We start from the raw sequence: 16,971 nt of genomic DNA, 5'->3' as shown, positions 1-16,971 counted from the left end.
TGCACGCTGGCCGAGACGCCACATCTCTAACCCTGAACATCTCTCTGCCCCCTTGAGGATGCACTCGCTGCCGCGGCACTAAATTTTCCTCGAAACACGAACGGTGGAACGTGGCGGGGAAAAAATACCGGCGGAAAGTGGCGGTGAAATTTATAAATGCTCGGTTCGGTCACGGATAACGCGCGAGGATAGTCTGGATATATAATGGAAGTCGGTGTTGGTGAAGATGCTTTACGACGGAGCCTGTTTTTCGATTTATTGCGAGTTTTATCATTGGCTCGTCTTCCGATTCGAATACGGAAATGTTTAGAGGTTGATTCGTGGTATACCGCGTAGTTTACAGCTTTAATGGTCCATAATTTAGGACAGAATCAACTCGAGGGTCGCTGGAAAACACTGGAACATACCGCTGAACGTATTTAACATTGCAACATTATGTTATTCGAATACGATTCTGTTTGAGATATCGTGGCATACCACGATGTTTACTAGCCGAGCAGAAAGCAAAACTGAAAGATTTTCTTCGCAAAACCTTTTCCGGGTTGCAAACTATAAAACTTCGTTTTTATTGCCTGATTCGGTTATGGAGGCCGATGGTGGGGCGGTTTTACGACGGTCAGAGTATCAAACTTCGAGGGAAAACAACTGAAATTCTTCCCGCGTCTCGATAAACCTAAGTAGAGGATAAATTCGAGAATTCTATGGCCTCGTATCTCTTCTGGCTGTCCTGACAAAACTCGAGTATATTCGGAGATGATCTAACATGAACCTTTTTCTAATCAGGCAACGTATGGACGCGACTAGAATCGAAAATCTTTTTTTGCTTTGCTGACTCTGAACTGAATGTTCTAAGATAAATCGTTCATTAGCATTTAAAGAAGATTCGAAGCGATACCAACACTAGAAGTTTCTAAATAGCTCATTGAATAACAATATTTTCGACGGGGAAACATAAATAATCGAGCAATTCTTTCTCGTTACACGTTATACATATACATATATTGGTGTAGTATAATTAGAAAGACGTAATAACGAATTATCAGACGGGAAGGTCGAGCTACTCGAAAAGGGTAAAACAGCTTTTCATGGTTAACCCGCTTTACAAAGGGGTAGATAAAGAGCGATTGTTATCGCTTGGACAATGGTATCGCGACGGGAACGTACCAGTTAGCGTTATTTTCGAGTTAAACCCAACCCGTTCCCAGGATTCGCCCCTTCGAATGGAGAGAGGGAGGGATGCAATTAAAATCAGCTACGTCGGCCTCGTCGAATCTCGGTTTCTTTTGTCGGCAGCCTCCGTTTAAGATTTAATTGGATTGTTCGTTAATGAGTGATAATCGGACGGACCGTTGCAAATAAACTGACGATACGCTTCCAATTAACCTTAATATCGATACTTATTGCGTTCGGGCCAATTACATCTTCTAATTGTAGAAATTCGGACGTGCCGATCGGCAAAAGGGTACCCCAGAGAGTGTACCAAAATCAATTCGAAATCGATTCGACTGAGGCAAACAGGGTAGACCACCTCTCTCCATGTGGGTTGTAGGTGCTGCGCGTGTTTCTACCTCGGTATCATGGACTAACGATTCTCTGCTTATTAAACTCTGTTTATCGAACTATCTTTTGCTACCGATGAGAGATTCTATTAAGTTCTGTTTGTTCCTCTTACGTTTATTACGTCTCTAGTATATACTTACCAAATATATTTACATTCAATTTTCCTACTTTGTTAAGAACGACTGCTTCCTCTTCGTTCCCATTAATAGTAGTACATGAAATGTAATAAAGGAGAAAAATTTTTATTTTATTAACAAACCATTTCCATAATCATTAGTGTAAGTAAGGTGGGCAAGTTCAAGAATATTAATAAATCAGAGAAGTTGTTGATAGCATCGGAAAGAAAGTTTTGTAGAAGTGCAATGCATATATTTAATCATGATGTTATTATACGTTTTTTCAGTAGAAACACCCATAGTCAAGAAGAAATCAGAAATTTCAGTAGAAACGTCCAAAGTTAGTCAGACTAACATTGTTGCTACATACTTCACTTTTTGAAAAAGTAGACTCAAGATAGAATCAAGTAGAAACGTATGGATAGACAGATAGGTGTATCGAAAAACATTAATCGGGAAGGTTGTTTATAGAACTCAGAAAGGAAGCTTTGGGAGAGTGTGATAGAAGTATTTAATCCGGAAGTTATTATACTTTATTTTACTTTATACTTTATACATTACTTACAATCGAGTGAATTTATCGGATGTATTAAGCGAGCGGACTTCCAGTAGAAATGTCTAATCTTAGTCACATATATAATTTTATGCAATTTCAACCAGCTGTTATATTTATGAGTCTGTACTTGGGCTGTCACAACAAGACAGCAGATTGGACGAGATAAACGTTTAAATTATTGCTAAACTGTTGTATTATTTAAATTCACATGAGTAAATACTTAAACGCTGGAATGAATAAGAAAGCTACTTCGTATCGTATGGAAATATTTAATCATAATGAATACATTGCTTGTGTCGAGTGAAATTATTAATTCATTAAGCAAATAAGACTCCAATAGAAACGATTACAGTTTATCAGACACATAAATGTATCATTTTATAAGATTATTTATAAGATAGATAAAACAAACATTTAAATTATTACTAATATATTATATTTTAAATTAACACAATATATATATATATATATACATATATATATTTAACCATTTGAATGAAGGGACAGGGAAGTGGGCACGTCCAAGGGTATTAATCAGCTGGGAAAGATCGTTCCACGAACGATAGCATAAAGCAACGGGTAAGGGAGCGCAAGAAATGGCTTTTACTTCCCGCGTTTTCCTCCGACGTGCGTGAAGCCGTGTACACGTGAACGTGTCCCTCTCGTGAATGTATGTTACGAGGCAAACGAGGTTGTCGTGGGTGGAGCGTGCATTACCCTTGCAACTAATCCCATTTCTCAATGGTACATGCATCACTCACCGCTCCTGACTAATCGTCCTTTCGAGGAGGCGAGCGTCGTTCTCGCGTAAATTGAGCAATAACGGGATAACGCGTGCCTCGACGATAATTCTCATGCCACGATTCAGCCAACTGTAACCAGGAATTTCCATAAATATTCGCGTTTCTCAGACCATCTCTCTGTTGCTCAACCTTTCAAACTTATTTCAGACAGGCAGATCGCTTAGATGGTGGGAAGCGTGTCTTCCTTCTTCTTTTTTTCTTTTTTTTTTTTTTTTTGCAGAAAGAATTTTTTTAGATTTAGTGTTAATATAACTCCTAAATTAGTAGCAAAATGGTTATTGCCAAAATGAAGATGTTATACAAAACGAGGCGGGAAAAGTTTGAAGGAGTTTCGCTGAGCAGCACCGCAAGACATTGAAAGCCCATTGTCGTGGTTTCTTGTTAAGCATAAAGCGAATTTTATGCGAACCTTTAAATACGAAATTATAGTAGAAAGCCTGGAAATAGAGTCAAGTGGGAACGTGTAACGTATTCAATTTTTTATAATCTAAATGGACGAACTAAAATTTCATTACAGAACCGATGGCCGAATAAATCGATTAATATTCTCATAACGTTCGCTCGTTCTAATTCAATTTTGCATAAATATCGAACGACGTGGGATTAATTACCCTGCTAGCATTTAAACTTAAATTAATTGATAATCAATAGCCGATGGAATTATTAGGCAATTTGGTTCGTACGGAAGCCTGACAAAATTCAGGCTGCTCTAATTAATTCAAGCAAACGTTAATTCGCCGACGTATTATACCGTTTGATTTCTCTCGCGCGTTTCCATTCTAAACGCGATGTCTTTCACGAATCATAAATCAATTATCGGCAATATTATTAAACGGCCTCTAAAAGCTGGCTCGCTTTTATCTAGAAATTGTCGCTGGTAATTAGTACCAGACGAACGCTAATTAAGAAATACCAGCCATTGTCTGACTTCCTGTAACATCTGAAACTGCCGTCGTATCGTAATTAGAAACGTCGCGTTTCTAGGATATTTCGCTTTCCTCGAAAACGCGCGCGCACACGCGTACAATCCGTTCGGAGGTAGAATGTCACAGCACGTCCGATGCAAATCTGCACACGATATTGCTATCTGGCGAGTAATGTCGCGCAGATACGCACCCCGTATCCAAACTTTGGGAATAGTTGTTTCCTTCCCCGTCTAACGTGAACGTCGTTTGCATACTCGACCAATGGGCGCTAGCATCTTCGCGAACCGCTTCCGTGTATTGTGTTCGGCACATGTGAATAATGTGCATCGACGTCGCTATTGTGTGCCCACTGCACGTACTATTGAGCGGTTCAGCTTCCGGTTCATCCAGAGAGCATCCACTTTTAGTAGTTGCTCTTCAGTCTTTAACAATTCAGAGACTCTCTTCTGCTGGCGATTATTCGTTTGCTTTTTATATAGCTGGAATTATAAATTAATAATATGCAGAAATATACAAAAATATAATTCATTTAATTTAAATGCCGAAGAGAAGGGATCGTAAAGGCCTGGAAATCGAGACGTACTTGGTTTAAATAATGAAATTTCTAAATTCTCAAGAATAGAAATGTTACACATCCATGCGGCCCTAACAGCTTATCATAGAGACCTAGTATTTAAGAAAAATGTATATCTTTGATAAACGGATTTGTTATGGAATTATATTTATCGTGATAATCGCGTCTAGAGAGATTGATAGAAATAGGAAAGACACTATCGATTATCGGTGGGAAGTTGGAAAAGCCTCGTGCAATTTTTATTTCACATAATGCATATCGTTGCGCTTTCGTATCAAACTTTTCTTCGCGTCTCCGTATATATCAATTTCAAAAGTTACTATGAACGTAGCAGTGAAATGTAAAGAGTCATGGATTTATGCGTTCGATATGTCGGCTGTCGGTGTTCGTTCAGCTGTTTGTCGCGAGCTACCGGGGGTGACAGAGTCTTATGTTTTCCGACAGGCAAACTTCTCCATGCATGGCTTCCTTAAGATTCACACAGTAATCTCACGTACATAATGCACTCACTTACATAATGCAACGACAAACTTGGCAATTACGCGAGGAGGAATCAGACGAAATTGTTGATTGCTGCTTTGCGGATGTACTACTCTGTCGAACATGGCGTATCTGTTGATGAAAATCAGTCTGACCCAACTGCTTTCTTGTTATTTCTTAACGTAACAGAGAAAGAACGATGTTCGCGCATTGCTTGCATAGAACTTTACCAATTTCACAATTTTGAAATTGTGCATTGCTGAAATACGTTTGTGAACAATATTCCATTCATCTCCACATGAAAATCACAGGCACAAAGCACGATCCAATCTATTTTTTATCGATTTCCTAATTTTTATATTGCTTGATGGCTAAAAGGAAGTATTTTATTGTACTTACATAGTAGGGAAGAGAATTCGTTAAATTCAAAGATACCAGCATTGTAAAAATAACTATGATAGATAAATGTACGAAGTTTGGCAAAAAACCAATGTAATGGCACATTGTTATGGCAATCGATGTTTTTAAAAAGTTGAAGAAAGTGGCGAAAATGTATTGTGCAGAGTTGGAAAAATAACTAGCGTAAGGAATACAGATCTGATTGATCACTTCTGATAGGCCTAAGTAAGGGAGGAAGAAAGAAAATAAGGACGAAGGAAAGGGAAATAAAGGAAGGAATGGAAGAAAAAGAAAAGAGGGAAGAAATCCTTCAGAATTAATACCTAACTTAGTTCCTACTTTTATTATTAATTTATTATTTTTGGGATAAAATCAATCGACGTATCTTCGAAACTCTCAATTTCAGTTCTGTGCTTTCCGTACTTCGAATCAAACCTCAAATGTGTCTCAAGAGAATAAACGAAATTAATGTTTGATTCTAATATCCATTTTACCCTTATTCTATATATTTAAAATCGACTCAGCGAAAGAAATTGAGTCTCGATCATGAAATAAATGGCGCGGTAAAATTGTTTACGGCTTCCAATACTCTGCTTTCCGAACAGCAGTTTTCGCGTTACATTAACGTTTATGCAATATGATTACTGTTGAGTAACTTCTATGAGAGTTAGCGCGCGGCACATAGCGGCACAGTGAATCGTTTACGCACGTTATAGAACGTTGTAATCCGCTTCCTTATTCCCTGCTTCTTTTTTGCGGTTCTCGTTATTACACAGAAAAGAGGATATTATGCTGCCTTTTCTTTCGTCGCGAAACAATTGTTGGGCAATTGCGTTTCGAAGCGGCGACGCGTTGAAGAGATCGCTTCTCAACGACCGTAGGATAGTTTTATTAAAAAAAAGATTTAATCCGTTGATTGGTTGGTTCGTTTTCCATTCGCTATTAAATATTCCAGTTTTTGTGCTCATTCAACTGCTAGAATTTGTTGTCTAATTGTAAGCTAAGTGATGGCTGGTATTCGGTTAATGACTGGCACAAATTATTTTAACGAGATTTGTTTCATAGCCAAGTCACTTGTGCGAGCACAACGAACTAGTTAACTCATTTTAACTAAAATTGTTGGCTAATGAGTTACTCTGGCACGATGGTCAGTTCGTATACGCGAAAATTCAACCAATCGGGAACGTTGTTTGAACAGTTACATTCGTTCCGACTATTTCATCGTTTCTTTAATAGGATGAGTCTCGAATTAGCTTTTCAATCGTGTAAATCAGTGTTGCTCGTTCCGCTTAAACGTTATTGGCTTGAAAAAAACTATTTTTCCAAGGAAGAAACGAGGTTCCAAAGGCGAGCGGTATTTCTTGAAGAAACAGCGGGGCTGCGCATGTTTCAAGCAGTTTTTCCATCCAGCTAAAGCTTCTCCTTGCGTCTCGGCCTCGGTCCATTATGGAAATTCATTAAATCCCAGCCATTCGAATTCGTCGCTCCCTCTGAATGTAAATTTTCAACCTACCAATTCCGTAATTACTTTCGCATAATGGGCATTTATATGTATTACGCATTTGCAGGAATGTTAAATCTTCGACGTTCACTCGTATAAATATGTATGATTCTTTTTTCCTACTATTACACGCTTTTAACGGGGTTTACATATAGAGTAACGAACATTATCGTCTTCGTTGGCTGCATAACAATTTACCGCGAAGAGCATTAAGGACGATGTCGAAATTTTTTACGCGCATATCCGCGCTTACCAGCGAGGCAGACCGTATCTAAATCACGCGTTACATCGTGTGAAATGATTATTGGTACAGCGATATGGTAATTAACGTGTCGCTGTAATTTAATTAATGCTCCCTGTAGTACACGATAACATTACCAATTTGGTTGCATTAGCTACCCTCTGACATCGTGATATTAGTTGCTAAAAGTATGACGGTCGAGCGCGCTTCAATTTACGTTATTTCGCATACAAAACAATCAGCTATTAACTTGCTGCATAAATTGGTTAAAAATGAACTCTCTCACGAATCGTTGCGCATTTACATATAATACTTCCGTTCTTCGTTTCCCGCTTTCTTCCTCCGTTACCTTTCGACTTTACGAGTTTACATTGTTTTCCCGAGAAGTCAGATCGAAGTTTATCTTCTTACACGCGATCCAGGTCAAACAGAGAAACTTTTCAGAATAGAGCAGCTCCTCTGAACTCGAACGAAAACCACAAGGGCTTGGTCCTCGATCCAGAAATTACGTCTTCGGTTAAAAGGGACACCCCCGTTCGTTATCTTAAAAATGATATTTTTCTCATTTCCATCGTACATAGTATATGTGTAGTATATATATAGTAATATAGTATATATAGTTATAGTAAGATTGTCATAGGAAAGAATTATTCCAATCATGTAAGCTTCGATATTTAAAAATTCAATCTCGAACTTTGCACGGAATAATCAAACTTGTTGTATAGTAGACATCGGTCGTTCTTAATGTAATAACGAAAGGATATTAAGGATGTATCTTGCCTTTTATCACGTCTCTACCAACGAGTCAAACAGTCGGTTTTCAAATGTAGGTCGCTTAATAAATATTCATAGAATTACAAGCTGAATTACTTGGCCTGACTCAAATGTGAGATTGAAATAACGCTATTTTACCTTAACTTTCTTTAACGTGAGAAACAAAGCCTGTCGTGTTCGATGAATTCATCGACGACTACGTGCGATCATGAAATTACCAGGTTTCATCAATCTTTCCGCCCCGCGTAGGAGATAAAGCCGTGCACACAGGGGAAAAGCGTTCGACAGTCGATAACCACTTCATCAGCGCGAATTAATCCTGCACGCGTTGCTTTCAATGTCTCATTAGGTACATTATCACGGTGACATCCGCGTGCACAAACGCGAGCCAGCTTTCTCCATGATGAATGATTGAAATCAGCGGAACGTTAACTATGAAAGGAGAGCGGACCTCGGTCGATAGACTATCGTGGGCTTAGACAATAATTAGGTGAAAACATCGACCCCTCCCGATCGGATTATCGATTGTACGAGAGCATGGTCGCGTGTAAACCTCGCGCACGACTAGCTCGAACACGTAAGGGACTGGTTGCAACGTAATATGTGGCCCTCGTTGCGTTACATCGCGCGATTATTATGTGACACACCTGTCCCGTGAAGTTTAGTTCCCCTTGTCGCAGTGTTTCTCAGTCTAAATGCCTAGAAGCTTTGGTACGAAACTCGGAGATACGCGATCATTCCATAAGTAATTTACATATCTAACTTAAACTTAAGGCACAAATGTCTGTGAATATGTGTAATTTTAAACGAATGAAGTTTACTTCTTTCATTGAAGGATAATGTATTATCTTAGGCTCCTTGCGCTATTGAATTAATATTATTAGTGAAATTTTACAAGTTACCAATACTAATAAATACCTTTCCAGAATGGTAACAGGTTTGTTAATCAAACAAATTACATGTTCCCTTAATATCCTATTTCATAAAATATTATTTGTAACTAGTCAATTTACTAATACTATTAGTTGGTAAAAATTGTTGTATAAGGAAGTCTTTCAATTGTTTGATAATCTTTGAATTTAACTTTTCAAAAAGTTATTAAAATTCAGAATGCAAAGCAGGGAACGAAATTACTTACGGAACGACCTGATATAAATTGAATGGAAATTTTTTAACGAAGTACGAGAAAAACCTGATTTTTGCGAAATCGTTGTTACATTTCTTTTTCCTGATTTATTTTCGAAGAAGTAAGAATGGGAGAAATGGGATTAATCAGAATAATTGGGAATCGACTGAGAATCAACTAGTTGATGAAAAGCTGACCGATCGAGTGCTGTGCGCAAAGTCAATTCGTAGCCAGCAAAAAAAGACTATTATTATATCTATTATTGCTACGTTATATATTTTACTCTGCCCTCTCTTTGCAAAACCAATATTGCGTTTGTAATTCATCGTTCCGAATCTAGTAAATCGAGTTGAATTACATTTACAATACCGGTGTATCGCGATTTCGTGAAAACATCATATGTCGATGAACGTTTGTTACCGAACGAGAAATATGATCGAATATCTATTCGTTTAAATTATTTTTATGTCGTTTATTTTGAATTGAAGTATTTATCGCCGATCGTGGTATCCATTTTGAACTACATACAGCGTATAGTTTATTCGATTATTACGTGAAAACATTATTTTTTACTCGGCAAAGATGTAGAGACATTGTGTACGCTGTATATAAATCTTTCAACGAAGCGGTAAGTTGCGCGGAATGTATTGCGCACTAATATCTAATAATCGATTGTTCATGCATTTATGTAGAAATTATTATACAACGAACACATAATTTATACGAGTTCTACATGTAATCTATTTTCTGTCATATAAGAAAGTCTTATTAGGTTATGATGAAATTTTAGATTGAAATAACTAGATAATCTACTTGCTCATGTAATAATAGACAAACTTGATTGCTACACGTATGAGTATAAATTACCAGAAATTGGTACCAGATGAAAGAAAATTAACTTTTATCCCTCAATTATGTGTAATCTGACCTTCTCTCTGTTCCAGGGTCTTTAAGATGAGGCTTACGAGGGATACGAGCTTATTCGATGAAAACGTGGTCTTCGAGGGATCGAATGGTCGACAAATTGCATTCGATCCATTGCACGCCTACAGCGGAACCCTTGAGGGTAAGTGGACAACGAGTTTGTTAGAATTTTTTTAGTGGAAAAGGGGCATCGCGAGCGAACAGGCACGATCGTTAATAGCACAGAGGTAATCTGTTAAAACGAAACGCGCTTGAATGTGAACATTAAGCGAAATAGCTGTAAAATAAAACGGGAGCGTCTGGCATTTGATTTTCAGCATTTTTGAAGAGCCCGGTTCATTATGCGGAAATTGTCAGAACTGCGCGGTTCTCGATGTCAAAGTAAAAGAAAATAATAATCGCGCGGTCCTCGCGTTTGCTCGAAATTACATACATTGTCGCTCGGCGAAATATTCCTCACAGTAAGGGATAAAAAACAATCTCTCAACTTTCATTTAGTTTAAAGGTGAACAATTTTTGTTACCGTGGCAACTCATTGCCGTAATTCAATTATCCATTCGCTGATTACCGTGGATATTTCAACTCGGACTACTTTCAAACGTTTGCGGTTCATTTTCCTCGGAATTTTTTCTCGCATTTTTCATATATTTAAGCGTACTAAAAAAAAAAAAAGAAAAAGAAAGAAGAGAGAAAAAGAGAAGGGAAACGAAGAAAAAAATGTATTATGGAAGAAGGTACAGTGTACGATAACCAACAGGGGATTGAGCTTCGAACCGGACGCATCCAACGAGAAATTCACGCGCTGACTCTAATGAAAGCACTTCGCGCTTATTCCTGAATCTTCTAGTCGGCGGACGGAGGAAAAAAGAGGCGAATTCCGGTTGGTCGGTGGTGAAAGAGCCACTAGACGATTTCCTTTCTTTCTTAACCAAGATCCTGCCAGTGAAATTAAAATGCAGAGGTGAATCGATTCGCCATAGTCTGGCCGGCATTTTCGACCGGTTTTCCCCAACGAAATATCGCGACGATATTAAGCTGTATATATACTGACCTGTTCGCGAGGATTCATCGTGAGTGCCGGTCAAATAGATCGATAGATAGTTGGGAACTATTCTCGTCTCTGGGGAGGTTAAAAATTCCGCTGAAAAATACTGCAAACAGTTACTGGATGAATAATCGAAATTAAAGCGCCCAAAGATATTTGACCAAAATATTCTCGTTCGTCACATATTTTCGCCGGCATGTTTTTTCATTTTCGATTAACGTAGCACGAGCGTCCACAAGAGCAACCTGCAATATTTTTTAATACAATGCAGCGTCAGTTGTCACGAGCAGATGGCACACAGCATCGGGATTCGAGTCACGTGGACGTTTCTCGCGCGTGTTATTCGATTACATCAATTTTAAAGCTCCTCTCTCTCTTGCTCCTCCTTTACGGACGCACGGACGACGCGTAACGAAATTTCAATAACGTGTAACATAATTACACGCGCGACCATTTGAATATCGAAATCGCTGGCGAAAAGCATGACCGATTCGTCCGTGTTCCACGTTTCGTTGGAACTTTGAACTCGCCGAAAGCGTGATAAATTCTGTAATAAATTCTCGAGAAAATTTGCGGCCATTGAATTTCATCGCGACGACTTATCCCTTTCTGTCATCTTTTTTTCTCGCGGCCTATCGTTCCTCCACATCCGTTGCAATTTCTCGTTTTACGCCGCGGGACTCTCTTTTTCTTTCTCGCCTTGCTCTTTGTTTATTCTATTCCCCCTCTCCTCCTCTCGCTCTGTTACTCTTCTTTTTTTTTTATTTCGCATATCTTTCTGTTTGCTTCTATTTCATACTCCTTTTCCTGCCCCTCTACACCTCTGCTTGTCCCTCTTTTTTGCGTTTGTTACCTCTCTCGTGGCAACGATACAGCAAGCCAAGTGGGTTATTGGATGGTTTCCAATATGCCGGCTCGCTCGACCACTGCGGTACTTTATGCGCCCTCGTATCATTTCCACGGTTTTTACGAGGTGACGTTGCTCCTGGCTAGAGTGGCTCGTTGACAAGCCTAGGTAATTTTTAAGGAATTTTTAGACACCGAGTGCTACTAACAAGCTTAACATACTTGAATGGGGATAAAAGTGGAATCCTTTAAATATGATTGTCATCGATAGACGAAACAAAAATTTAATGAGACAGCGTCGTCGTCAATTAACGATATTGAAATTTTTATTGAGTTTGAGTCTGAGTTATTTTTTGACAATTCATTCATGTATCTACTTATTTAAGAAAATTGAATAAACTTATTACTGAACCTAATAGAAGATAAGAACAACGAATGGGCTCAGTTTCTACTAAATATCAGTGAATTTTTCTATTACTTTCTGTTTCTGTAAAGTACGATATTTAGAAGAGTGACTTGTGAAATTTTGAGTATTGGATAACCATTTATTGCAGTTTACGATAATGTGCTACATCGGCGAGTCCAAATTAACGTGAATTAATGTTCTTGCAGTACTATATTCGGAATAATATCAGGATAATAAAACCAATGACAAGGAACTACGGTCGTGTCCTGTACAGGGTACTTGTCTTCGAATAAATTGGCCCAGGTTCGATTTCGGAGAGAGAGTGTGTATTTTTGTTTTTTGCGAATTTCACGTATTTAATTCGATCCTCTCTTCGTGGAGAGTTTTTCCAAACTGAGAAAACCAACAATTATTTTCTACTAGGAAAAAAGAAAAAATGATTTCATATATAAATATCCTAAAAATGAAGATGCACGTATTTCCGAACAAAATGTCGTTACACGACTGTGATAAATAATATAGCTTACATGTGTTAAATAGTACTTAAAATAATATAACAGTGTAACAAAACTCGTCAATAGAAATTTTAAAAAATTCAATCAAAATGTCCGTGTCAAAGGAGTCCAAAAAATGAACAACTGAGAATATAGAATATACATAAAAAAAAAAAAAATGGCTGAAACTCTTCTACAGCAGTCGAACAAATATGGAATTAAAAACATAACATACGAATTGGTCGTTTTTTAAATACGTTATTTAATCTGTCACTTATCGCGCAAAATACTGTGTGCATATAATAAATAAAATTGACGGTTCTATTAACTACTAAGCTAATAAGCGTTTTAATACATCTATGAACAACTAATTCTATAACATTATTATATTCAAATGTATAGAATATCGATATCTGGGACACTGTGATGTCCAATTAATAAGCCACCATACGTACAGAAAGTAGGAAATTAAATAAAGGGGTGCAGTGGTTGATTCGATTTAGAATGTCGCAGTCGCGTGTAAACACGTGTGCGGAAGTCAAATAGCGAGTACGGGCGGCTAATATGAGCACTCAAAATTCAATGTAACAGTGTAAACCTAAGCAAACGAAGCATCGAGCTTTAACAGGGCCTGGCATAAAAGCAAGTACACTCGCTGAAGGAGTAAATCGAGTTGAAAATCCGAAACTTTGTGAAGTCCCTTCCTCGTTGGCGTCTCAAAACTCCTCCCTTTTTGCAACAGGACCGTCTGTATGCGTCACACTGTGTTTCTGTGCGCCTCTTTCTCCCTATACATGTGAAAACCTGCACCATGGTCCCGAGTCCCGAGTACACGTTTACGCCTATGTTTATGGCTATCTTACACGGAGAAACGTTATCACAGGTTGCCCTTAGGACTGTATCCATACCGAAATACAACAAAAGTCCGTCTCCGTTCCCTTTATACACTTTTCGACAAATATAAAATTTAAAAACTCGTATTCTTTCCGGGTCACCGGTGCCGCGCACGTAACGCCGCGTTTTCCACGCTAAAAGCGTGAAAATTGAAAGACGCAGATCTAAATTTCATCGGCGCGTAAATTTTTTGCCGAACGGCAAAAGAGAGAAAAACGCGGAAAACGAGAAATTCTTCCGCGCTTGCTTTGTAAAGCGAATTTTTCCCTCGTTCGTTGTTTAAAAAAATTTTACTTTCGTGAACGGTTATAGTTGCACGTAACAATTTCTGTTTTTAATTCAACTCGATGTAAAACAATGACATCGTAGTCAATCGACGATTTGTTGTAAAGTGGAAATTGCATAATAACGCGACGATACCTCGGTTATGCGGCAACTTCATAGAAGATAACGAAAATCCGTGTAAAGGATATAAATATTCATAGTCTGGGCGTAATGAATGTATCACCTCGGCGAGGGGCACGAGCATCGTGATTAAAAGTGCATTGCCACGACAAAAAATTGACGGGGCGATACATTTTTCTAATTAAAACTTGAAAGCGGCTGGTAATTTCTCTTGGATTTTATCCTAATGTACTATTTGAAATAGCCAAGCCGGGAGTGAAATATTCGAGATTTAGCTCTTGAGACATTATGACATCGTTTTAACGATATTAACGTGTATTTAAGTGAGAGTTGGAAACGGAGACGAAAATATTTCTCTCTGCCCGAGTCGAAATCAAGAAAGTCCTCTGTCAGAAGTGCGTCTTTTGCGCTTACAAGATCTTCAAAACGTCAAAAATATCCAAGAATCAAGGTATTTTCACCAAACTGTCATTTAAAAGGACGCGAGAAAGGATTTGATGTTAATTTCATATTAATGCTTTCATAGACGCCTGGTTTTCGATATCGGTGAAAACACAGTGTTCCGGTATTAAGAGAATAGGACCGCGTTTACTCGATCCCGTTATTTATTAACTATTCGTTATTAATTAAGCTCGTTGCGCGTATATACAATCAATCACGGAATTACAACACCAGCCATGATTCATTTCTATTTAATGCGTTTAATTATGTTCGATTCGCTAAAACACGAAATGTTTTCCAAATATTAAAACCATCATCGCTATGAGAAATGTATATTAATTTTGCACTGGCTGCGTGTAAACAAACTTGAATTACACGATACATTTAGCACATCGTAACGTTTCGTCATTATGTGATAAAACACCATTAATTTTGCCATTCATTAACCTACGTTTCACCCATCTTGGATTAAAAGATCGACATCAAAATGAATGTATGTGAATATAAAAGAAACTAGAGCCGAAATAGAAGCGTAAACTGAACCCAAACACGGACGAACCACTAAATCGGTGAAGCTTCGTGACAGCTCGTCGAAAGGAGTTTCTGAATTTATCAGGATTCCTATCTTTTAAAATTCGCGAGTAACAAGCCTGAAAAGAGGGAAACAAGGTTTCAATTTAACCGAGTTGTTTGCACGCTAATCCTCGATTACCTCAGTCATCGGTTCACTGTCTAATAAAAGACAGTCGTTCGTCATCCGCTCTTCATAATCCTCTCGTAAATTAGCATCGAAACGACAACTTCTCCGGAAATACGGATGAAACCCGGAATCTTTAGACGAGCGACGATCGTACAATGACGTTTTCTTCGTTCATCGGCGCCAGAGCGCTAAATGGCTACTTTGCAATCTCCTTGGATGTTTCCCGCGGTGTTCGACAGAAGGGGCGGAGATATTTTTAATCATCTAAGAGTCACGAGGCAACCGAGAAGAAAGGAAAAAGAAACGTTCGCATGGAGAGGGGAAACGTCACTTACGAGGAATTGCAATTTTCTTTAAAGACGTCGAAAGATGAGGAAACCACCCCTACGATCACCACCCTCGGTGTCGAGTAAATTCAACGCCGTTGTGCACATCTCTACCGAGCCATTCGTCGAAAGCAATTTCCATCTACGAATAGTTTTCATCGACTGCCATCCAAACTCTATGACTTAGATTCGTGGCTTGGAACTTTCTGTTCTCACCGCGTTTGTCATGCAGTCTGCTAAGGTTGCCTCCCATTTCCAAATATTGCACGTTGTTGGAGGATTGTTCTCTATAGCATATCCTAGTATACGATATTGTCTACACGATATCGTGTATATGCTGTTGGATGTTAAAACTCTATGTGAATATTGTATTTAAACCGTGTGCCGTGTTAAAACTCTAATGTACTGTTACCAGCTATCTGTGAGAAAAGCAGTCTGTAGTATCCTCCTTTCCTTTGTGTCCTTAACGCGACGTTTCTCTGGGGGAGTGATAAAGTATTACTCTTAAAACGTACGAGATTTATGACAGGATACTTGCTACTGAGGCGTGGAAAAGTAAAAGTTACAAATGCTATCTAAATCTGCTACAAACTCTCTAAATCATATACCACCTCAACGTTGGTACACGAATGACCGAAAAGTTAAAATCTGTTTTTAAAAATAATAATTTCCTTTGAACATGTCATAAACCTGGCGAACGTCCAATTCTAACACAGTCGATGGATAAATGCAGGAGCGGTTATCCCGTGGCTGACAGGATCGCCTCTCTGTTTAAGGAAGGCAAACACTATGGTGGTAATTGGAACACGATGGGAATATCTTCCGCTTTCTAGCTGGTCCCTATCCATACCCGTAACGAAGGGATGAGTAGGTGGCATCGCTTTACCGAGACATCTCGTTAGAAACGACGCGTCTTAATTATGTTGTCGACCTGCTGGATTAGGTTTTCTGACAGAATCCTGGCGTGGAGAATTGTCTAGAGGCGTGTAGTCACCGTCGTGTCGAGGATTTAACGTCCACGAACTCCGAAGGAGGTGACTTACTCACCTTTGGTGCTACATGATTCCCTCTTCGTATAAGCGTACCATTACAATCCAAATCTCTTGAAATTCAGAGTTGTTCGAAGTGGAAATAGAATCGCTAAATTCTCATTCTAAAATATAGTACAACGGATAATGATACAAGTAATTTGAAGCTTTTTTTCCGGAGAATTTGTCTCACAACTAGAGTTTCTTCTAGAACTGTTCGATGTCAACTTCGTACCAGTTATTTTTTAAAAATATATCTAATATTTGTCTGCGTGTGAAATAGCATTGTGATTTATCCTCCCGCCGAAAAGTTTTATGGTACATTATACGCTTCAAAAAGATTCAATATTTAAAATATGGATTGTGAACTTCAAATTAAAGGCTAACAGCAATTGGAGATCAATTA

General features: G+C 38.4%; 1 protein-coding gene across 2 annotated transcripts in view; it reads left to right on the top strand.

The window, feature by feature from the left end:
* Positions 1-16,971, top strand: part of LOC126873697 (disintegrin and metalloproteinase domain-containing protein 10-like) — a 164,254-nt gene that overhangs the window by 44,387 nt on the left and 102,896 nt on the right. For both annotated transcript variants that reach the window (XM_050634826.1, XM_050634825.1), the window contains one exon: positions 10,001-10,122. In XM_050634826.1, coding sequence (XP_050490783.1) covers positions 10,011-10,122 — 112 coding nt within the window. In that variant the 5' untranslated portion in view covers positions 10,001-10,010. The remainder of the gene's footprint in view (positions 1-10,000; positions 10,123-16,971) is intronic.

Source organism: Bombus huntii, chromosome 15, assembly GCF_024542735.1.
Source record: "Bombus huntii isolate Logan2020A chromosome 15, iyBomHunt1.1, whole genome shotgun sequence".
NCBI classification, from domain to species: Eukaryota; Metazoa; Arthropoda; class Insecta; order Hymenoptera; family Apidae; genus Bombus; species Bombus huntii.
Note: the sequence above shows the minus strand (reverse complement) of the source record. Positions and strands in the feature narration are given on the sequence as shown.